The sequence below is a fragment of the Podarcis gaigeae genome, assembly GCF_964106915.1.
Source record: "Podarcis gaigeae genome assembly, chromosome: 14".
Taxonomy (NCBI): domain Eukaryota; kingdom Metazoa; phylum Chordata; class Lepidosauria; order Squamata; family Lacertidae; genus Podarcis; species Podarcis gaigeae.
In genome coordinates this window covers 5,991,058-6,015,196 of record NC_139690.1, presented here as the reverse complement: position 1 = coordinate 6,015,196, position 24,139 = coordinate 5,991,058, and the positions used below count along the sequence as shown (strand labels likewise).

The window sequence follows — 24,139 nt, the reverse complement described above, 5'->3', positions numbered from 1 at the left end:
AAGTACCACACAGAGATGCTTATCAGAGTCTGGGTGATGCACCAACAAACAGGGATGGCCAACCCTCCCACACGATAAGTTAAGGAGGCAGATCCTGGGTGTCACTAAAGGAGGGAGAATGAAAGACAAGAGATTTGACCTGAGAAATCCCTGTGTGTGATCCCCGTTGAAATGAACGGGAGAAGCAAGTGTAGAGCATCACAAGCCTCCATTCACTTCAGTGGTGCTTGCAGAGGAGAATATCCCTCTGCTCAACAAAGGAAATGCAGACCCAGTGCCCTCCATCCCCTGCTGTCCCCCACCCCAATTCCCCTCTGGGGATACTGGCAGTGGTTTCCTCGGAGGAAGAATATAGGCAGTTAATTAAGCTTTTGCTTGGGGAGAAAAAGAACCGCCCCCACCACCACTACAACCCTGTTTCCACTGGACTATAATAAAGTGGTTCAAGGTCAAACACTGAACATAGCAATCTCCCCCCCCCATAAACTTTTGCCAAATTGAGGGCCATTTTGGTTGAGCTTTATCAGGCATTAAAATGCCCAGGGTCAGGTGCTGAAAGGTCATTGTGGATCCAGACTAAGGGCTTGTTTGCATGACTGCTTCCTCCACATCCACTCCCACAGCATCACCTGGAGAGCCACCAATTCCCCCTTTCTGGTGGAGGCAGCATTTGGACAGGAATGAGCCCCAAAGCCCACATTGGAAGTGTTGCTTACATCTCTCTCCCATTGCCAGACATTTTGAATCCTCCAAAAGGACTCTGGGCATTTAAGGCGTTGTAACAATTTATCCTGTCAGAGGAAGAAAGAAAACACCTTGATTACAAAGTCTCCATGTTATCCCTCACCCCAGAAACAGACACCCCATTTCCCAGAGCAGGCACCCCCTGCCCCCAGCCCTCCTCCCTCCTCCTCACCAGACAGTTCCTGCTTGCATTGCGGAGGAAACGGTCAAGGCCTTGTTGATATCATTGGTGAAGACTGCAGCAACCAGTCCAAAGTCTGAATTGTTGGCTCTTTCAATAACTTCATCCATGGTTTTAAACCGCAGGATTTCTTGAACAGGCCCAAAGATCTGCAACAGAAATGGAGTGGGCATCTGGGATAAATTAAAATGGCAGGCAGTCATTGTGGACGGGAGTCAAGTATGAATCTTGTTCAGATACGTTCAGAAATGTTTGGCTCTTGTTCAGAAAAATTTGGATCTTGTTTAGAAATGGCACCACACCACCACCCACTGAGATACCTCCTGGGAATCCAGCAAAGAGAATGGTAAGCTGGCACAGCTAGGTCAAGCAAACAAGGGGCGCTTCTGAGCTGTTGGGTCTCTTGACCAGTGCTCATCCTGGCTGACCGCTGGTGCCCTGCCAGGGGGAAACTTCAGGAGCCCCTGTGAATAGGGTTTTATCCTGGCAACATCCTACAAGGTCTTTGACCCAGAGTGTGGGGAAAGAGGATGAGAGGAACCAATACCTCTTCCTTGGCAATGCGCATATCATCCGTTACATTGGAGAAGACAGTGGGTTCAATGAAGAATCCCTTCCTTCCCATTCCTTTGCCTCCACATTCCAGCCTTGCGCCTTCAGCAATGCCACTCTGAATCAGTTCCAGGATCTTATTGTATTGTTTCTTATCAATCTTTAAAAAGAAAAAGAAGGAGAAGGAAGGAAAGATGAGCATAAGCAGGGCCCTGCAGAAACTGGGCGCACCCAATACAAGACCATCTTTTCCAGCGTCCTTTTTTCACAGCAGCCAACATGATGCACCTGGAATCACAGGATCATTGGCTGTGGACATAGATTGATCTGCAAAGCACAAACCGTCTTTATCAATTCCTCCTCTTCATTTCTTTGCCGTGACTGCCTGGCACCTGGAGATCTGCTCTCTTGGAAAACTACACACTAAAGTTTACATGCATTGCATAGCTGTTATAGTGTTTTTGCCTGATCTCTTCCTCCCTCCCTCTAGTTTCTAGAGTAGTTTAACAATCAATCTCTCTTCACAAGGAACTCTGGGAATTGTAGCTCTTCAATGGGAACAAGGGCCTCTTAAGAACTCTCAGCACCCTTAACAAATGACAGCTTCCAGAATTCTTTGGGTGAAGCCATGAGTGTTTAAAGTGGGATCGTAGCACTTTAAATGTATGGTGCTAATGTGGCCAGTGGTTTTCCAGGACTTGGCATGCACCGTAGAAATGCATTTAGTATCCGGGCCCTGGATACCTCCCCTTTACCTGTGGTCCTTGTTCTGTGGTGGGGTCGAAAGGACTCCCCACCACCCTCCTCTTGGCGCGCTCAACGCTCCTTCGAACAAACTCCTCGTAGATGGGCTCCTCCACGTAGATCCGGGAGCCGGCGGTGCAGCACTGGCCTTGGTTGAAAAAGACCCCTTGATGTGCCTGCTCCACTGCGTAATCCACTGCGAAAGCAAGAGAGCCACATGCTGAGGGACCGTTCCCCACATCTGTGGCTCCTGAGCCCGCGTCACACACATCACTCCAAATAATGCTGCTCAACTTCAAAGCAACAGAACAAAACTCCATTGCTGGGGTGGTGGGCAGACGTTTGAAAAGATCAAAACATCCACACACATGTTATTTGTGTATGCTGCCGTTACTGCAGATGATTCATTCTGTTTTACGTAGGGATTCCTGTAAGAGCAGGGCAGAGATCAAAAAGGTTCTGAGGGCCGTAAGAAAGAACCCACGGCGCTCTGCAGGAGGTCCTGGATGTTAGTTACGACAACAACGGATTAATTAATATTTTGGCCTGCATAATTCAGACTGTGTCAGATCATAAAACCGCTGGCAGACAACTCAGAACTCAGCCTGTTGTTGAAATGAAAACCCAGTAACTGAGAACCGGCAGCTTTTATCCAAATATCATAAGAACGTAAAGACAGTCTGCTGGATCATACCAGAGGTCCATCTAGTCCAGGATCCTCTTCTCACAGTGGCCAAACTGATGCCTAGAGGAAGGACCTGTGAGCACAACAGCAGCACTCTCCCCATTTCTGATTCCCAGCTTCTAGCACTCAGAAGCATTACTACCCCTGACTGGGGAGGTAGAGCACAGATAAACACTGGGCGGGGGGAGTATTATTTTTGTTTGTTACTATCTGATGTATTTTTGTATTTTAATATTGTAAACTACCGTGTGATCCAAGGATTTAATCTAATAAAGTTAATAACCCAGCCAGATGGGCGGGGTAAAGGTAAAGGTAAAGGGGCCCCTGACCATTAGGTCCAGTCGTTGCCAACTCTGGGGTTGCGGCGCTCATCTCGCTTTATTGGCCGAGGGAGCCGGCGTACAGCTTCCGGGTCATGTGGCCAGCATGACTAAGCCGCTTCTGGCAAACCAGAGCAGCGCACGGAAACGCCGTTTATCTTCCCGCTGGAGCGGTACCTATTTACCTACTTGCACTTTGACGTGCTTTCGAACTGCTAGGTGGGCAGGAGCAGGGACCGAGCAACGGAAGCTCACCCTGTTGCGGGGATTCGAACCGCCGACCTCCTGATCGGCAAGTCCTAGACTCTGTGGTTTAACCCACAGCACCACCCGCGTCCTTGATGGGCAGGGTATAAATAAAATAATAATAATAATAATAATAATAATAATAATAATAATAATAATAATAATTTAAAATAAAGTTAATAAACAAACAAACAAAATAGCCATCATTGCTAGTTGCTATTGATAGTCTTCTTCTCCCCAAATTCTAATCCGCCCTTAAAGACCATCTGGGTTGATGGCTATCCTTTTCTCTTGTAGGCATGAGTTCCACAGTTTAACTATGCGCTGTGTTGAAGAACTGTTTATCTGTCCTGAATTTCCCGGTATTCAGCTTCGCTGGATGTTCTCAAGTGCCGTCATTATGAGAGAGGGAGAAAATCTTCCCTCTGTCCTCTTTATTTGTGCCGCTGCTCTGCTTGAGAGGACCATGCTGCAAGATCTGGACTCCCTCCATGCAGACTGATGATGTAGATATGTGAATAAATCATATTTCTTAAAGCTATGGCAGTCTTCTATTTTCCAAAGGAGCATAGATCTTGGGTGAATGCCTGGAACCCCCTGCAATCTCACTACCACTCAACAAACAGTGGGGATGGTGCCCAACTTTTACAACAATATTGTTGGGGGGGTGTATACACTTTCCCTGACATATACATTTCTGTACATCTTAATTGGTTGAAGGACTGCATCGCAAAACTCAGAGAAGAGTTCATTTTGAAGGACATCAGTGTTTTGATTGGCGGGCTGTTTCAGAAAGTGAGAGTTATTTAAGTTACATTATTTGCATTAAAGTGTGAACCTTACAAAATCCCTCCCTCGTCCTTACTTACAGTCGGCATCTGCAAAGATAATATTGGGGCTCTTCCCCCCAAGTTCCAGCGTCACCCTCTTTAAGTTACTCCTCCCAGCCGCTTCTTGGATCAACTTGCCAACCTGAGAAGATGAAGGAGAAAAGGCTTGAGAAATGGGCTCAGAGCAACAGGCAGCTCAAGGCAGTAGTGGAATGTCAGGGGCTGGCTGGACAATGAGGAGAGGCGGGGAGCTCCAGCCAGAGAACCCCCCAGGGAAGCCTCAGAAGAGGAAGGCTCCAGGCCAGGGGGATGCTGGTGGGACACGGAAGAGAGGAGGGGGGAAATGGCTGAATACTGGACAAGCAACAGTTCTGAGTGAGAGAGACGAAGAAGAGTGAAATATACTCAGAGTCGAGAGTGGATTTCATGCTCTTTATTCCGCTCATAGTGGTGAGGAGGAATAGAAGTTCCCCCAGAATGTCTGCTTTATATACATTATTTACACAAAGGGCCCCATGTGATTGGCTAATTCCGGGATTCACCTGTTGACCAATCAGGTTGCGGATTCACTTCCACCTGGAGCTGGATTGGGTGGCTCCTGTGGACCAATCAGACTGCTGCATTCTGGACCCTATTGTTCTAGGACAAATCAGACTGCTGCATTCTGAATCCGATTGTTCTAGGACCAATCAGACTGCTGCCTTGTGGATCCTATTCAACTCAGTACATAACAAAGAGGAAGAAAACATTGCAGACATAGGACAGACAGTTGGAGGTGGGGGCTGAGACTGCAACAGATCCATAGGAGCCTGCCAGTCCTACTGTATTCAGCTCCCCTCTTGTATCCAAGGTCTCAGAGACTTTTGCACGTAGCCGAACAATGGGCCCAGAGGTTTGAAGGGGCCCCTCCCTGGTGGACTGCAGGGAAAACAGCCAGATGGAGAGGAGGCTTAGGGGGAAGTGGGAGGCCCAGATCGCCAGTTCTGGCTACTGCTTCACCGGGGCCAGTCTCACCTTAGGTTTTTCTGTTTGTATTCTGTTTCCTTGAATAAAGAATCACCTTTACTGCTAGTCTCTGAGTCTCTGGGCTGACCTGCAACTGAACCAGCCCTGACACGAGATGCAGGTGGAGATGCATAATTATGCTGACATAAGAAACAAAACATTTTGATTCCCAGAAGCAATGGGCAGATAAGAGTGGAGGCAGACATATCAACAATGGGTCTAAGGAGGGACTGAAGTCATCCTGGTCTCTTTGCTCCATACAAGTCCACAAAGATTCCCTGCCTGCCCACACAGTCTAGACACCGGTTAGTCTTTTGACTGTGCAGTCCATGCGGGGAGATGGGCGTACTGCAAGCAGTCAGAACCAGTGCCCTGTGGTCTCCAATTTTTACTCAAATGTAGGACTGTGGGCTTATCCACAATTACCTTTTGCCCCATTCTTTCCCGGAAAGAAAGTGCTTAAAACTGTGCTTAAATCTCCAGGTATGAGCATTTTGTTTTGATTTGCTCAAGAGTTTTCCCCACAAAAACCTGCTCTTTAGTGCTCAATCAGAGCAAATGTCAATTTGGGTTTCCGGCAGTGAGGAAAGCTCCAGAGCAAAAGAAAAGGGTGCTCAGACATTGAGCTGTTAAGTGTGGGCCATGCCTAGAAAAAGCAGGGGAAAGTTAAGAGTGGTTAAACCCCGAGACATTTTGACTCTGAGGCAGATATTTTGTATGGCAGTCAGCTGCCACACAATAATGGCAGGCAGCAAAAAGCCTCAGCAAAACTAAGCAGAGCTTGCAAGAGCCCTGTGTGCCTATGCAACATCTGCTGCATTGCACTGGAGCCTTTGCTAGGAGAGTTGGCCATATCTGCCTGTTATCTGCTCAGACATCCTTAATCATACACAAAGCTGAGGTAACCCCAACAACCTTGGCTGTAGGCTCAGCTGGGCATATCATGGAAGTCAAGAGTGCCAGCTTGGCCCTGCAACCATGGGTACCTGGGGCCATGGTGGCCCTGGTGCCAAATTTTGTGGGTGCCTGGCCCCTTCATAGGGAATTTTGTGGGTGCTCAGGCACTCAAGGCCCCAGGGAGCCAGCACCTATGATGGAGGTTAATATTGTTAACAACACACACAGAAATGGGTGGTAGCATGACAGAGCATTAATGAGCCTTTTCTAAGGGATCAGGTGGCATCTGCCAGCATATCAAAAAAGGCATTCCACTACAAGCCAATGCTCATGGATAGATGACGGACCTCAACACTGTTTTGTTGCTGCTCACACCCTTGAACATGTTCAGATTTTTGCCAAAAGCACACGTGCAAAATCAACAAGAGTGGACAACAGAGCTGAACATATGAAGTGCCTGCTGGGTCAAGCCATTGGCCAATCTAGTCCAGCATCCTGTTGTCACAGTGGCCAACCAGTTGCCTACAGTCAGGCCATGAGCAGGACTTGAACACAGCAGCCCTCTCCCCTCCTGTGTTATGAAATGGTCATGCTTACCGACAATTGTTTCTTCTTTCCCATCATCACTTGACAATGGGAAATGTGGTAAAAATGACAGCATAAGATTGAAGCAAATGCAAAGCAGAGGCAATCTAGCCAAACAGTGCAGCTGGGAGGACAGAGAAGCCCAGTCCCTGGGAAGATCTCCTGTGCAAGCCCCATTGACCTCAGCAAAGTTTCAAGAAGACCCATATGATGCTTCACTTTAGAGAAAAGCACACACCTTCAGACTTTTCCTTCAGAACTGACTCCATTCAGATGCTTTTGGCCTGAGACATCCTGATGGTTGGATGCAACATATCCCAAGAACACCAAATCATTGTGGGATATTTACAATGCAGTCCAACCAACAATGCATGTTTGCTGACGCTCACAGAGTTTTCCAGTAAGTTTGCTAGAGAGAGCTGTATGAGAGACACTCCCACTATGCAAGGCCAGAAGTAGGACAAAGCCATGTATAATCTCCTTACCAGGCTGGGCAATTTGTCTTTCCTTTCTGCTCTTTTGCCTCTCTTTACTTTTACTCTTTATCTCATCACCAAGTTATAAATGTGAAGAACAATCTTCCATGTCTGACCTCCAATGACCAGACTCCATCTTAAGCTAGACTTAAGCATGCCTATGTAACAGAATTACCATTTTAAGCCTGCCTGAACAAAGCTGCTGTATCTGTTACTCCTCAACAAGTATTCTGAGTGAGCAAATGCTTTTTACCTTTTACAAGACTGTTTATGTGATTGTTGTTTTAAGGGAGAGAAAAGGATAATCAATCCAGTCTGCCTTAAAGCATACTGGTTACTTAAACTAAAAGGCTAAAACTGGCCAATCTAAGCTTCCCTTTTAAGTTGCAAAAAGATGCACTCTGCTAAAACGTGAGGAAGGAAGGATAACATCTAATAAATACATCCTCTCCTAACATCTATACACATCCCTACAATCATCACAGTGGCAAACACCAAGCAATAAATCAAAGAACTAGCAATCTGTTGCCCCTTCGGTCTGCAACCTCATCCTGTCAACTGTTTCTATTTTTATTTATAAAATACCTCAGTTTCTTTCCCAGCCTTTCAAAACCACTAAATGCTCAAAGTGACACACAACAAAATCTAAAACAATCACAGTTTCAGATCACAGCTAAAAACTCAATGAATGAAAAGTCGTGCAGCAAAACAATCCAGAGATGCTGCAAAGCCAACAAGAGGAAGCCCCAAACACCTTCGCAAAGAGGGAGATTTCCACCTGTCCGGGAAGGGAGTTGGATGAAGAGGGAGGCAACTTTGTTTTCCCAGGGAAGGAGCTCCTCAGAGTGGCTGCCACAGTAAATTGAGGGTGGGGATCTGATATCACCTGAATTATGGGACTACGTAATAGAGCTAGCTCAGTAAAGTGCACAGATCAAAGCCTCTCTAGATATAAGCTTAATGAGCGTTGCAGTTCATCTGGGAGAATATGTGCTCTAACTCCAATGCTACTCCTCTCCTTTCTTGAATGACTACTCACTAATTATTTGATTATTTGGTTTTTTACCCTGGGCAGGGTGAGGGAAGCTTTGCAGAGAGAAAAGGCAGTTCTTTCCAGTTTTCAATTTGGAAAGGGTTGCAAAGGGAGGTGTGTGTTGGCTTTTATGTCTTCTGCACTGCTCATTTGCTTCCTCCTTCCCATCTCTTGGCTCCCGCAATGAACTCCCCACAGACAGCCGGTGCAGCCCAGGAAGCGAATGCCAGGGGAAAGGTTTCTCCCCCATAGACAGTGGAGCCAAGACGTTTCATCAACAGGAATGTTGGCACCAGCATCTTCCACTCCTCAATCCCCACTTGGAATAGGTTGTGAGACTGGCTGGAGGGGAGGATTATTCTCTGCATAACCCGGGAGGGACCAGAACACTGTGTGCCACAAGGACCTGCATCAATATAATCTCTGTTGGTGGCAAGGAAAAAATAGGTATATATACATTTATAGGTATAGGGACATGATTTAAAATTCGGCTGGCATGCATGTCTTTGGTATGGGAAGGTGAAAATCTATAAGAGTTTTATGAATCACATTTTTAGGAAGAATCTGTATAGAGTTTGGGAGAATCATAAAAATCTGTGGGAAAGAAAAACACCTTTATGGCTATCTCCCATCGGAGCAATTACAATTAAGAAAGTTAATGTGGATATACAGTGGTACCTCGGGTTAAGTACTTAATTCGTTCTGGAGATCCGTTCTTAACCTGAAACTGTTCTTAACCTGAGGTACCATTTTAGCTAATGGGGCCTCCCACTGCCGCTGTGCCGCTGCCGCACAATTTCTATTCTTATCCTGAAGCAAAGTTCTTAACCCAAGGTACTATTTCTGGGTTAGCGGAGTCTGTGACCTGAAGCGTCTGTAACCTGAGGTACCACTGTACAATGGGCGACTGTAACTGTAGACAATGGGAGACTGTTCCCTGTAACTGCTGGAATTTACATTGGGGAACCCAAACTGAAATCAATGGAAAACCTAAGGAACCAATTACAGATAGGTAGCCGTGTTGGTCTGCCATAGTCAAAACAAAAAAAATTCCTTCCAGTAGCACCTTAAAGACCAACTAAGTCAGTTCTTGGTATGAGCTTTCGTGTGCATGCACACTTCTTCAGATACACTAAGGAACCAAGTTATTGCTTGCTTGCAATATCACCAGTTACACAATATGTTTAAATTAGATAGAAAGAATGGATTTTTGGACCAAAGTTCACAATTTGAAATGGAACTCTTGCAAAATAAGGATAAACCTTTGTCTAAAATGTATAATCTTCTATTAGAATGGGAAACAAAAGACAAGCTTGTTAAAACTTCAATAACACACTGGGCAAATGATATAGGACACAATATAGATCTCAACCTCTGGGACAAACTCTGGAAAAGTGACCTGAAATTTACAGCATGCTATTCATTGAAAGAGAACTACTTGAAAATGATTCATAGATGGTATTTAACTCTGAGTAGGTTGGCTAAGATTTATAAGACAGAATCAGATAAGTGTTGGAAGTGTAAAGAAGTAGAGGGAACGTTCTTCCACATGTGGTGGACATGTAAAAAGGTAAAAGGGTATTGGGCAATGATTTATAATGAATTGAAAAAAAATGTTCAAAATTACGTCCCTCCCCCCAAAAACATACCGTAGTTCTTTTTGCTGGGGATAACCCAGAGTGAAATTCCCAGATGTCAGAAAAGGTTATTTACGCATGCAACAACTGTGGCCTGTGTTTTGTTAGCCCCAAAATGGAAAGTGAGCGAGGTCACAACTAAAAAAGATTGGCAACTTAAGTCGAAAGCATATGCACAACTTGCAGATTTAACATATAGAATAAGAGAGCAAGGAGAACATACATTTAAAGAAGATTGGAAAACGCTTATTGAATATCTGGAAAATAACTGTACAGCTGAAAACACTGACAGCATTAAGATAAATTCAACAGAGTAAATAATTTTTGATGGATGTAAAAGTGTAGAATTTATTTGAATGGTTATAGTAATATATGCAAGGATGTATGATATGTAAAATCAACCATAGAAAGAGAGGAAGGGAAGCCACTGGATATTTTAGAGTTTGTAAAATGTTTATTTGAAATTGTAAAACAGAAAATGTAATAAAAATTATTACAAAAAAGGAGGAAAATAGATATAAAAAGAGACTTCCTGGATGCTGGGATACAAGTTTGGGGCAAGTACTCTTTGGCAAAAGAACCCCATTAGAGATTTTAAAATCACAAATTATGCTGCAAAGTGAAGCGTGGAAATATAGGCTATTCGACTTTTAAAATATGCCCTTGTGAGTTCCAAAACTTCTCTTTTCTCTTAGCATAGAAAAGACCACACATTTGGTAAATTAAAAATTGTTTACTTACAAACTCTCCAAAGGTCAGATTCATGTGCTTTTTCATACATCAATTAGTAAAATGTGGGTTAGCTACAGTGGTGAAAGTTCCTAAATTATTGGTTTAGGAACTCAGGCTTGTTAGAGCCACGTGGTCTGAGCTTGGTGCAACCAGCTCAGACCTCTTTACACACTGAGCTTCTCAGTTAGACGCATAGCTGTCAAGTGTCCCGTATTTGAAGGGACAGTCCCTTATTCCAGCACCATGTCCCGCTGCTGTCCCTTACTGATGGATGTCCCTTAAATGTCCCTTAAATTTCAAAGGAAGCAGCTCCTCTCCCTCCCTCCCTGCCGCCCAGGGAGGAGGGAGGCTCCAACTGTGTTGCTTGGCTGTGTTGCTCACCCAATAAGAAGCCTAAGAATGACTGGGGGGTGGAGCTTGCATGGCTTGTGTGTGGCTAGTTAATGCAAGCTGAGGGATTTTTTGAATGCTGGACGCCATTTTGTTGCATGTGCTGCTGCAAACTTTGCAGTGCAAAGCCAGGCCAGGGAGCCATCTTAAGTTGAGGCTGCATAGGCCTTGTGGTGCATGTGATTCAGATTCTATTCAGTTGAACCTCTGGTTACAAAGTTGGTTGGACAGTGTTCTCGAAGCTACCAGCATGAGTTTGACCAGACTGCAGGAGGACAGGAAGACTGGAGTGCCTGGAACAGGTGAGGCTGCAGGTCCTTTATTTGGGCTGCTGGTCCCTTATTTTCAAGACTGCTGGTCCCTTATTTTCAAATCTGTAAGTTGACAGCCATGGTAGACGAGGTTTACCTTTCTCTCAAGGTGTTGGGGAGTGACCTAGTTAAGCCTAGCAGGACAGCATACTCTATAGTATTAACCCCTTAATGCATTAATTAGACTTAAAATATTGGACAAATTTGGCTTAAAATAGATATATAACCTTCAGTCCTCTATAAAAATGTGATTTTTTTAAAGCTCTGCTTGGGTCACTCACAAGGGGCAAATATCTTGCTTTTTTTTGGTGGGGGGGGGGTAAGGAAGGGAAGTCAAAGGGGATTTTGCGTTTATGTTTTTATTTCACTTGTATATGTAAAATAGAAAATGCAAAAATAAAATTTAAAAAATGTCTTGCTTTTTTCTTTTGTCTTCTCAATTACTAAATAATAATCCAGTTAATTTAAAGTACATTGAAAGGGTCAAATAGCTTAGACTTGTCCTCTGTGATTATTCATGATCTGCTCTTCACTGGATGTAATTATTTTTAATTTGCTTTGTGGTGTGTGTGTTTTATTTTAAGCAGTCTGTTTTGGAGTTGCTTAAGGGGTTGTTTTGTGGCTGAAAGGAAGGTTAAATATCAAAACAAACATAAACTGCAAACAAGGATCTTGCAGGTATGAGAATATTCTCAGGTTCCTCTGTCAAAGCCTAACTCCCCATGCAAAGTACACACACACACACCGATTCTGCAGAAGTGGGGTTGTTTGCTGCAGTGGCGTAGCGTGGGTTGTCAGCACCCGGGGCAAGGCAAGTAATTTGCACCCCTAACCCGTGGATTTTAGTAGGGGCAGAGAGCTGCGAGTGCGAGCGGCCCCCCCCCCAGATGTTGCACCCGGTGCGGCCGGCCTCCCTTGCACCCCCCACGCTACGACACTGGTTTGCTGCACAAACACAGCACCTGGCTACAGATTGGCATGGAGAAGAGTAAGCTGTGCTTGTCAGTCCTTGGCACACCCCAGAAGAACCTCCTTGGCCCAGATGAGCCAAGCCAGCAGCACACAGAGATGCACACAGAGATGCAGGGGTCTGGCAGGTCCTCTCAGCTCAGTCCATATCACAGCTGCATTTCAGGGCAGGGTCAGATGTTGGTCATCTTTGATAGCATGGAGCCCTGAGTGAAGCCAACATTTGGCATCCCCAAATGGATCTTCTCAGTGATGGATCTTCTCAATTTTGTGTCCCCTTGGCTCCATGTTCTATGTGGGGTGCACCACCCTAAAACCAGCACTGTTTCAGGGATCAGCTTTCAGGACCCCCCCCCCCAAGCTACCAGGGCTTACAAATGGCACAGAAGGCCTGTGTGAAGAAGACCTTGCATTGCTTTATGACTGGGTCACATTCACTCCATTTTCGATTTGTGTGTCGTCTTTCCCACGTTGCTGGTGACCCAAAACATTTCGGTGCCCAGAGTGACAAGTCCAAATGGCACCTCTTGCCTTCACCAGGAAAGTCCTCCATAAATCCCAGTGGTGCTAGTACAGCAGGGCCGGCCTATCCATGAGGCAGACTGAGGCAGCCGCCTCAGAGGGCTGAATCTAAGGGGCACCTCTGTGGGCACCCTACCATCGCCGCTACCAGAGAAGTAAGGAGAAGCATCTGGAGTGACTTCTGGCTTCCAGTGAGATCTTGCCAGAACCTGGAAGCTGCATCATCCCAGTAAGGGGTGGCAAGGAGGGGTGACGCACAGTGCGCGCACATAGCAGTACCCTCCCACTTCACTTCAGGTGGTGAAACAGGACAGGCCACCTTGTTGTGTAGAATTCCTGGTGGACTCTTTGCCCTATGGCTCCATTTGACCTGTTTCCTCTTAATGGAGTGGTAGCCAGCCTTGGTGCCATCTGGATTTTGCTGGATCACAGCTCCCATTGTCCCTGACCATTGGCCATGCTGGCTGCTGGGGCTGCTGGGAGTTGTAGTCCAGCAACATGTCAAGGGCACCTGGGGGAAAGTTGTTCTAAGCTATGAGCAATGATACCAATGACCATTTTAATCTGAAATGTAGCATTTATTCAGCACAGAACAGAGGTGGGGAACATTTGTGGGCTCTGTGCCACTTCTGCTTTCAACAGGGCCAGTCCAATTTGCCCTGCCCCTCCACAAGTTTTGGAATCTGAGTGTTCTTCTGAGAACTTTTGAGAGAAACCCAAGAAGTTCAGTAAAAATGAGCAAAATGTCTTGCAGGGTTGATCTGGAAGGTCCTTGCAGGCCTTTAGTGCAAAATCCTCTTGGATGAGAAGGGAGAGCTGACAAGACAGGGTCTGGATCCTGCAGCATGATATCCATCTCACTTGGGGGGGGGTCACCTGCTGAGCAAGACAGGATCAGTGGTAATACAGCTGTTAGCTGCAAACATTTGCTTGGCATGACTCAATCCTGGACTCTCCTGTAGTTTGCTTTGATGGCCTCGCCCGGTATCTTGTTGACTAATGATGAGCTCATGCTTTGTTAAACTCACAGCATAAAGAAAACACCCGAGTTGCAAGCAAATCAGGCAAGATGCTTCCTTGGGCTTTTGACTGAAGTTGTTCAACCTAAAGATCTTTGAGCCCAAAGCGCTCCCTCTCTCCCTCTCCCCCACTGATCTCCCTCTCTCATTAAACTAGGGATCTAACTTGTTTGCTTGGGTGTGTTTGTTGTATCAACCAAATCTTCATCTTTCCTCTCACTCATACAGACTTCAGTATGTTAGAACAAATGTCAGATGTTTCATTATCTTCAGTTTCTGCCTGAGAGACTCTATCTGGAGACAACAATGTGGTCAGCTTGGAACAGAAGTAACCACTATGGCTGATTTTACCTGGAATGCAGCACAAAGCAAATCTGCAGCCCACTTCACACCCAAGGAAAAAGGCTTGTGAGCTTCCCTAAACATCATCCAGCGACTGACCTGACCGCTATCTCAGGCTATTCATGCTTTGCCCCAGGCCCCTTTCAGTGTATAAGAATTGTCTTGGTGGAGGAGATCAAGGTTAGTCTAATCCAGCAGAGTCTAATCCTGATATACGCACAAACAAGGCGTGGGAAAGAGGCCCATCCACTGGTTTTGCTCCTGGTGTCAGGTATAATCTGAGGAGCACTGCCTTGGCACATGGAAGTTCTGCTTAGCTACCGTGATTTACAGCAGCCTTTACTGCCAAATGTTTGGACTGCAACTCCCATCAGCCGCAGCTATTGATAGACCAATGCTCTTCCATTAATGTCTCCAGTTTGTTTCTACAGCCATCTAGGCTAGAACAGGACCAACACTGAAGGAGCAAAGAGAAGGAAGGAAGGATCCAGAGTTGAAAGCAATGTGATGCTGAGATGCTGGTAAAAAACTCTCCTGCTCCACATATTCCCCAGAGGACTTTGAGGCATCTGGCTATTGGGACTGGCATAGAGCCCCACCCAGACATTTCTAAAGTTGTTCCCAGACCTCAGATTCCATTTGGTTTGTTGCCTGAGGGCTCACTGACATTACATTGCCTGCATTCTGCTTTCTCTTCATCCTTGATAACTGGATGCTCATTTAACAAGGGGCAGAGAGGTAGGAAGGCAGGTGAAGCCATACAGGGGATGAAAACACTCAAGCAGCTCCAGGAATACCACTCCCTGTTCACTTCCCAAGGCCAACGCGATAGCACCCCAGAGCTAAGTGTTTGCTCGGAAGTAGGGGAAAGTGATTTTTGGAGATGCTGATGAAGCAGTAAAGATCTCCAAGGATGTGCTCTGTGGGGAGCTGGCTTCAGGCACCGGGCCCATTGGCAGGCCAACTCTGCTTTACAAAGATGTCTGCAAACATGACATGAAGGAAGGCAACATTGATCGTGCCATGTGGGAATCCCATGCAGATAATTGCAGCACCTGGAGGTAATCAGTCTGATTGTGTATCCACAGCAGTGACCAAAGGAGGATTGACCTCTGGGAGGAGCACAGAAAGAAAAATACCATGGTGCATCTGCACAGGCACAACCGGACGCCTTCATTTGCCCCAGTTGCAAAAAAACATGTCTCTCCCACATCGGTCTCTACAGCCACAGCAGGCCATACTAGCCACTGAGAGCGTTATGCTCCATGGATTGGTCCAATTCCCTTTTAGAAAAAGTCCAAGTTGGTAGCCATTGTACACCTTGCAAGAGTGAATGTCATCATTTAACTCTGAGATGTGCAGAGAAGTCCCTCCTTTAGACTGTCCCGAATCTTCCACCATTCTGCTTCATGGAATGATCCCATTTCGTTCTTGCACTATGGAGAGAAGGAGAAAAACGTCCCTCTTTCTCCACACCCGTTTCTTCTACTTCTGAGGGCTCTGTGACTGATCTGAGGCCCAGCGGGGAAAAAGCATGGAGTGTAAATGCACACATTTTGCTTTCCTTTCTCCCAAAGGCAGCATTTGGGCCTCAGCCTTGGTGCTTACAGAAACCCAGCGTTTTTGCAGAGCTGTCCCTAATGAGCCATGGCAGCATGAAACACAAGCGATGGGGGATTGTGCAGAGAAGCGATCCATGACGGGCGGGTTCGTGTAAGAAGTTGCCTGCCTGCAGGCTGGGGGGGACCGTCGCCCCGCTGCATCCCCACCTGGGAGAGGTGAGCCGTGAATGGGAAAAGAGGCGGGGTGCTGGGATGGGGAGAGCACATCAAAGGCTCCACAAAGATCTGACATATGGTCCATCTCCCAATCTCCCACCACCACCACACAGTCATTATTCAGGAGTTGGAGGAGGACCAAAAAAAGTTAACTGGCAATGGCCATGTTGTTTTACAAGTAGCAGGGCTGCAAACTCTTCTTCCTAAATGCATGTGATTGATCAGCAAAGTCTGAGATCCTTCAGGCACTTGTCTGGGAGTGAGCTGGCCTGCGTTTACCAGAAACTTCGTCCAAGTAACAGGTATAGAATTGGGTTGCACAGATTAAAGACTTCCATGGGCCTCAAGTCCCCACTTTTCTTTATGTTTCTCCCTGCAAACTCCAGTACTCAGATGGGCCCCTGTTCCTAATCCCTCCATCTTAGGTGGTGAAGCTAGTGTTCACTAAGGACGGGGCCTTCCTTGTTGTGGCACCTCCTCTATGAAACAGCTTGCAGAGCAAGTTCCTTCACAGTTTCAGGCAGTTGGCAAAGACCTGACTTTTCAAAAGGGTCTTTAGTTGTGTACTTTTTGCTATTTTTGTGTTGCTTGAATTTGTCAAAGAGGCTGGATTAGCTGCTTGTCCTGTCAATTTTAATGTATTTTTTATATCTTTTAAAAGTCAGTAGTGCATACATTTGTGTTACTCTGTTTTTATTGCTGATTGTTAGCTGTGTTCAGTCTCTTTGGAGAAACAGTAAGGAGGTTTAAAAAGAAAAAAGTAGATTTTTAAAAAAACAATTATATATACAAGAATCCCATCAGACCACGTGGGTCTCTGTATTGTTCATGTGAATGGGTATTGCACAGATGCACACAAATTATATTAGACAGCTGAGATCAGGGATGTCCAACAGGTTGATCGCGATCTACCAATCTATCGTGGGGCGTCCCTGGTTGATCCTGGTCATTTGCATGATCCTGATCACCCCCCGAAAAAAAGCTCAGCAACTTTGGTCAATCCAATCCACTGTCAGTTTTTTATAGTCAGAGCAGATTGCAGTCTCTTAGGCATTGGACATGCCTGGCTTAGACGTCAGAAAAGATGACAGGCTTGCTGCCCCCCACTCAGTGACCCTGACCTCCAGCTCTAGACCCGACTATCATCCTGCTCTGAGGACTTGTTGTTAAACAGTGGTACACAAATACTGGAAACAAACAAATCTGTGCGCATTCATGAAAAGAACTAGTGACTGGCAATTGGTAGCCCAAGCTGCAAACCCTGTGGTTCCAAACTAAGGTCTTCAGTGGCAGAGTGCTGTTTGCCCCCACCAGGCGTTTGGGGGCTGAGATGTCTTCCCCAGCGTGGATGAAAAGCCAAGCCAGAAAAGATTTCAGAAGTTTGAGGCAAGCCTTACCAGGAAGCTTGTTTATGGGCCTGAATCTGGCAAACTTCGCCAGCCTTTCTGTTGCCTGTTAACAAGGCATCTTTTAACTTTCCTAAACTATCACTCTCTGCTCCCAGTTCCTGGAGGTGGTGGCATATAAATTTTGAAAGCAGGAGTAAACCCAGTCTTCAGGTTGTGCGAGAGATATTCAACGGATACAAGCAGGAGAAAACAAACCATTTCCACCTTTATGTTAACAAAGCTAGGCAGCCTTCATTAGTTCTGAGAAGCCCAATGCTCTGCAGAACAGCTGATCTTACAAGACTGGTTTGAAAGTGTTACTACATCGACTTGCTGTTACAAGAATTCCACAGAACAGGAAATAAAAAACAATATGGAACAGTTTACACTCGCGTTACATTAAAATGTTCCAGCTGTTCCCACTTTAGGTTCTTAGAGAATTGCTTTTTTTCATCTCTGTAACGCTTTTCACTTCCTATTAGTAAGGCTCTTAAAGGCAGGTATTGAGTTAGGACAAAATCCACAGCATTTTGAGTTTGAACGCCTATTAGAAATGAAAGCCCGCTGGAATGACGCTAAAAATTTATTTTGGCTACAAGAGACAATTCTGAAAGCAAATCCATCTGTATTTTTGGTCCCGCAATCAGGAGTGCATCCTGCATGAGAGTCTGAAACGTAGGCCACATACAGCTACAAAATCTGTCAATGGAACCGGACTCTGTCTTTACCAGACTCTCCAGAATGCTCCAATATTGGTGTCAACAGGTAGTAGCCATCTGAGGGAGCCTTTGCAGGGTCTATAGTGAAGGGGCCCCATCTTGGGCACAATCCAGGGACAAGCTTATCTTCATTCTTTTTATTTTAATTTTACTTTTGTATGCTGCCTTTCCAAGGAGCACTCTTTCGAGGTGGTCGATGTATTAAAGTTCAAAACACAACAGCAACACTAAACAAAGGAAACACCTTAAATCGTCTCTAGGAAAGCTCATGGCCTGCAGCCACATTTATCTGTCTCTTCAAACCAAACAGGAGTTCCATTAAAAACCACAGCAACCAAGAGAAGCTCCACCTCTGTAAAGACCCTCTCGGGCAAAGGACTCTTCTTCAGGGCCTTTGGGAAAAGAGGAGCGTGCCAGACCTCCAGAGGCTGATGGGTAAGGACTTCTGCAAAGCCCGACTGAAATGGGCAGGCCTGTGGCACATCTCCCAGGCAGTTCAGTGAGGACTTCCTGGAGGTGATGCTCTGCCCTGGCCTTAACTGGGAAAGCGAATCTCTACCGCAGGCTCCAGAATGCCTTCTTGGATGAAGCCAAACAGCCTCTAGAGCACCCACTTACCTCGGTGGATCCTGTGAAGGCAATCTTATCTATCCCCACGTGAGAAGCAATTGCTGCGCCGGTGGTGGGTCCAAATCCTGGCACGATATTGACCACTCCGGGTGGAAACCCAGCCTGTTGCAACAACAAAGAGAGAGAAGGGGGAGGGGCAAGCTGTTTAGGGTGAATGGACCACACACAAGCCAAGCTGGGCAGCTCCCTGGATGCATCCTCTGACTCAGTGCTATTTATCTAGAAAAAGAGGTGCCAGAACTCATCATGAACACCTCCCTTGCTCTCTTACAACCGAGTTCCAGAACTGAGTTCCGGCAAGGCCTGGCTGAAAAAAGCCCGGCTCTGACCCCGCTGCTCTGCTCACCTCCTTGATGAGGGCTCCCATGTGGAGCGCGGTCAGCGGCGTTTGCTCTGCCGGCTTGATGACGATGGTGTTGCCGCAGCAGAGAGCAGGTGCAATCTTCCACGCAAACATCAGCAGGGGGAAATTCCACTGAAGGAAAGAATGCAGCCATTATTACTAAGGCAGCCACATGACCCAAGAAATCCTAGCTGCTCGAGTCCTCTGGAGGGCAAAAGGGTTGCCAAAGGTGGTTTTAGCTTATCAATCCACCAGTGATATTTATTTATTTACTTATTTAGTCTATTTTAAAGAATAAGGTGGAGAACATTAGAGCAACATCAACCTGCTCCAGTGTTTGCTTTCCTCTTCCCTCCCTGGTCCTTTTTTCCTTTTGTATCATGTCTGTTAGATTGTGCTTAGAAAAACTATAAGTGCTCTGTAGGTGAACTGTACTCATATTAAGCACAGTAATCATGCAGTGGCAATGTGTTGTTCCACTTCTGCAGCCTGGAATGCCTCTGGTTTGACCAGAATACAAAAGCATCATCGTCATCATCATTGTTTAAAAAATGAAAAGCAATCTTACTAAAACTGGGCTTGGCCAACTGATGTCCTTGAATACTTTACATCTACTGTAACTATTGTGTGCTCAACATGCAACACCCCACAATTAAATGTACACAGAAAAATCAAAAATCAAAGCCAAACTTCCTAAGTGAGGCTTTGCAGGTGTAGACCACATTCCTCTAGCCTAGTTCTGTGTTTCCAATAGTGGCCAACAGTGCAAGGCATGAGGGCAACAACCCCCCCCCCACTGCTTCTGAACATGGGGCTGCCTTTAGCACTCATGACTAACAGCCACTGATCTCCTTCTCGCTCATGGCTCATGGCTCTGTGGCAAGGGGTCCATCATCACTCTTGTGACAGCAAATTCCATCTGTTGGTTCTTCTGCTCTTTCCAAACAGGCACTAAAATACACGAGGCTCTGATATTCGTCAGAACTACTACTGGGGATATTTTGGCTAACTACTTGAATGATAACTTATTTAAACACCACTGGTAGGGGGTGTCACTAGGACCCCTATTGCTGTGCGGTCCTGTACAAACACAGATTAGAAGGCTTAACTGTGCTGATTTTAATCGGAGCTGGCACTGGGCTTCAGGACTCTGGGTTGACCTTGGCAGTTTCCGAGCAACTTGCAAACGTTTGTTTTAAAATGCTCATTAAGTCTGCGGGGTTTTGTAGCAGCAGATTACAGTTTGAATGCTTTTGCAGGGACTCTCTGGTTTTAACAGTGAGAAGCCATTCCAAATCAAGAGGTGCAGTTACTAAAGGAGAGCTGGTACACTCTTGTACCCCTTTAATGGGGGACATGATGGACTTCTTGTAGGGATGCAGACCTTGGCTTGAGTAGCACCATCTCTCCAGCCAATCCTTTGAACTCTGTGGGGCCCTGAAGCTGGTGGATATAGCAGAGATGCTCTCTGCAACATGAAGCTATACTGGATTATGCACTTTCCAGTTACAGGGAACCAGGCAGAGGCCCTTCTCGGTAGTGGCACCCGCCCTGTGGAACGCCCTCCCACCAGATGTCAAAGAGAAAAATAACTACCAAACTTTTAGAAGACATCTGAAGGCAGCCCTGTTTAGGGAAGCTTTTAATATTTAATAGGTTATTGTATTTTAGTTTTCTGTTGGAAGCCGCCCAGAGTAGCTGAGGAAACCCAGCCAGATGGGAGGGGTATGTATAAATGTATGTATGTATGTATGTATGTATGTATGTATGTATGTATAAATAAATAAATAAATAATAATTTCCCCACCACCCCAATCATGCAATAGATGTGATGGAAGTCTGTGGCCTTTGTGTTTCCTCTTTTCCTGCTCTGAGTCTGAAGCTTTGAATCCAATATTCCCTGGGAGACCAGCTAGATGTCTCTGCATCAGGAGTAGGCACATCAATCAGGGGCATCAGATGCAACACTGCCCAGGGGGGAAGCTGTTCTTTCTGTCACACAGTGGAAGCTACTCTGTGTCAGTCAGGGACATATGCATCTTTGCACCTGCCCTTCCAGACCAACAATAACTCTGACAGACTAGGTGGCGGAGGTCTGGTTGGAAAGACACGCTTGCCCTACCCCTGCCTAGCAAAATGGCTGGACTGAGCCGGCTCTAGCAGTGGAAGGCTAATCCAGATGGGGGAGAAGATGTTATAGCCACCTCCTGCTGGAAGGGGGACACCAGGGGTCCTCTCTGGTGGGGGGCACACCTCAATAGCCCCTTTTGCCCAATGGAAGGGACCAGTTCTAGGGAAGTATATTCTATTGTGGAGTTTTCTGCCCTGCTTATGGCAAGAAGGAAAAAGATGAAGAACCTGAAAAGGATCCCAGTTACGCTGCAGTTTGGAACAGGAGAGATAAAAAGATCCTGCTGGATTGAAAGGGGGGGGGGCTCCACTTCCTCCCCATTGTGCAAACATCTCAATTGGCTGACAGCCGCCTGATGCTAATGCCGTGTTTTGCTTTGCTCTCTCCAGTCCTGGGAATTCTGTGACTGGAGGCCTCACCTCCCTAATAATGCAGCTCGAAAACTCTATTAGGATGTGCAAATAAGCACTGGTAGGGCGGCTGTTAAAGATATGTCAACAATGTGTGCTCAGTTCCGCCTGCCTCCCCCCTCACCCCATTGCCCGGTCTCCCATAATGAAAAACACGCCTTGCTGAAGCCTGGGGCTTATGGGCCTTTTCAAGGGAGCTCATTCCAGTGAAAATAAATATGAGGTGCGAGCACAGATACTCACAGGGATGATCTGTCCACACACACCGATGGGCTCATGTCTTGTAAAGGTGAAATAATCTCCGTCTGAAAGAGAGGAGCCTGGTTACTCTCAAAAGCACTTGGGCCAGGCAAGCCACACAAAAAGAAAAGAAAATCCAAGGGGAAAGAGGTTGAGACAGCTTTGATGAGTGGGACTATATATTTTTTAAAGCTACCAAAGCATTACTGGAGAACATTCAGCCTGGGAACTTTGGAAGCACCAATTCATTTGCTGTGTACTAAATGAATGGATCACAGAATCATAGAATTATGGGGTTGAGAGGGATCCAAGGGTCATTAGTCCACCCTCTGCAATGCAGGATTTACAGCTAAGGCATCTGTGAGAGATGGCCATTCAACTTCTGTTCAGAAACTTCCAAAGAAGGAGGGTCCACCATCTTCCCAGGTAGCCTGTCCCACTGTTGAGCAATGCTTACTGTCATTAAGTTCTTCCTTCAGCAGTGCTGCTTGGACCCCACAGTGTGGGTGCCATGAACCTTGAGGTGCGGCGTATGTGCATGTTCCAATGCCACATCGGCAACTGAGCTGGGGCCTGCAGCACAGACACACCCCAGAAGCATGTCCATGGCCACAGCAGAAACCCAGTTGCTGCCGTGGTGCCAGAGCGCCAGAGGTTAAGGCAGCAAAGTGCAGGGGCAGCATGCGAGGGGGAGGCAGAGGCAGGGCACCCACAGCTAACGTTTTGTGGGTGCCCAGGCCCCCAAGGCCCCCTGGAGGTGGCACCAGTGTCCCTAATGTTTAGTCAGAGCCCCCTTTCTTGTAATTTGAATCCATTGGTTCGGGTCCTACCCTCTGGAACAGGAGAAAACAGGCTTGCTCCACCTGGGCTCGCAGAATATCTTCCTTTTGGGTGCTTATCATTCTGCATCAACTCCCTAGCTAAAAGGTCCACGTTCATCTGCCACCAAGTTCAAGTGTTGCAGAAGAGGCTCTGAGGAGCTTCTTCCAGGGTTCACAGTCAGATTGCAGTGCATGCCAGGGTGATGCTGCTTGCTTTCCTTGTTGCCTCACCTGAACTTAGAATGCCCCACCGAACAGACCCTATTTCCTCTCCCCTCTGCGTGGTGATGCATTTCAGCAGTGGTGAGAGGGACATAAGGAGAGACTGGGACTGCCCTACCATTAGACGCTGTGAGACAGCTGCCTCAGGTGGCAGATGCTGATGGGTGTGCGTGGAGCAGACAGAGCTGTGGCTGGCACAACACCTGTACTTCACCCTCTAAGCTAGCCTTCCCTACTTCCCTATGGTGCAGTGCAGGATACAATCCCATCTCAGTACTTAGATGCACCCCAACAGCCAGCCCAGCTGGAAGCTTCTCTACACTGAATTTTTTTTGGGGGGGGGGACTTCCCCAGAGCCAGAACCCTGCCAAATCAGACCAAGGATCCATCTAGTTTTCTTTTGCCCACAGTGACTAATCAAACACTTCCAGGAAGTCCACAGACAGGGCTTGAAGGCAATAGCTTGCCATAGGTAGATTTCCTCTGAATATGGAGGTTCCGGGTAGCCCTTGTGACTAATAGCTATGGGTAGCCTTATCCTCTTCCATGAATTTATCTAATTCCCTTTAACTCCTACAAGGGAACACACTGGGCAGGCTCAAGTGGATCAAAAACTGGGTCTCCCACCTCTTTACATTTTTGGCAAATGCTAACTATAATGTGAGTGGGCCCTGATCCTCATTGGTCTCCCCTGCTTCACCAACCACGGCTCCCAACGTGTACAGAGAACTCGAACATGAATTTAGCTCCAGTTTGGGCTCAGTTCCCACTGCTAAATGAAGCTCTTTGTGGCCGAGTGCCCACAACTGATTCACTAACTTTGCAACAGCTGACAGCGGAAGCAGTTTTGTGTTAGCAAATTAGCCATAACAGCTTCCTTTCATCATATAATATATAAAACTTATGAAAGTTTAATAAGCTGTTTAATCTCACACTGAATCCGCATGCACGTATCAGGACAGCTGCCAGATTCAGCAGCATTTGCACTCTGGATAGGCAGATTCTAGAGGGACTGAAGGAAGACAAGCAGGAAAAGGGGGAATTTGGTGTCCAGCTCTGGGCCCTTGAGCCAAAGGGCATCCTCTTCCTTACTCTTAACCTGCAACGGCTGGAGGGTGGGTATGCTGAAACGTGGCAAACAACAATGTACAATACATATATATGCACACTTAACAACATTTTGAGAAACCCCCTTCCCTCCAGTCTCCCCGAAAAGCAAAACTGGGTCAGGGATTTT

At 46.4% G+C, this 24,139-nt stretch overlaps 1 protein-coding gene across 1 annotated transcript in view; it reads right to left on the bottom strand.

Annotated features, from left to right (window-relative positions):
• Positions 1-24,139, bottom strand: part of ALDH1A2 (aldehyde dehydrogenase 1 family member A2) — a 70,257-nt gene that overhangs the window by 4,445 nt on the left and 41,673 nt on the right. The window contains exons 6-13 of the mRNA XM_083712730.1: positions 21,863-21,924; positions 19,082-19,210; positions 18,724-18,837; positions 4,342-4,444; positions 2,233-2,417; positions 1,473-1,637; positions 917-1,074; positions 717-791 (exon numbers count right to left, since the gene is read on the bottom strand). Of these exons, the coding sequence (XP_083568856.1) occupies positions 717-791; positions 917-1,074; positions 1,473-1,637; positions 2,233-2,417; positions 4,342-4,444; positions 18,724-18,837; positions 19,082-19,210; positions 21,863-21,924 (991 nt within the window). The remainder of the gene's footprint in view (positions 1-716; positions 792-916; positions 1,075-1,472; positions 1,638-2,232; positions 2,418-4,341; positions 4,445-18,723; positions 18,838-19,081; positions 19,211-21,862; positions 21,925-24,139) is intronic.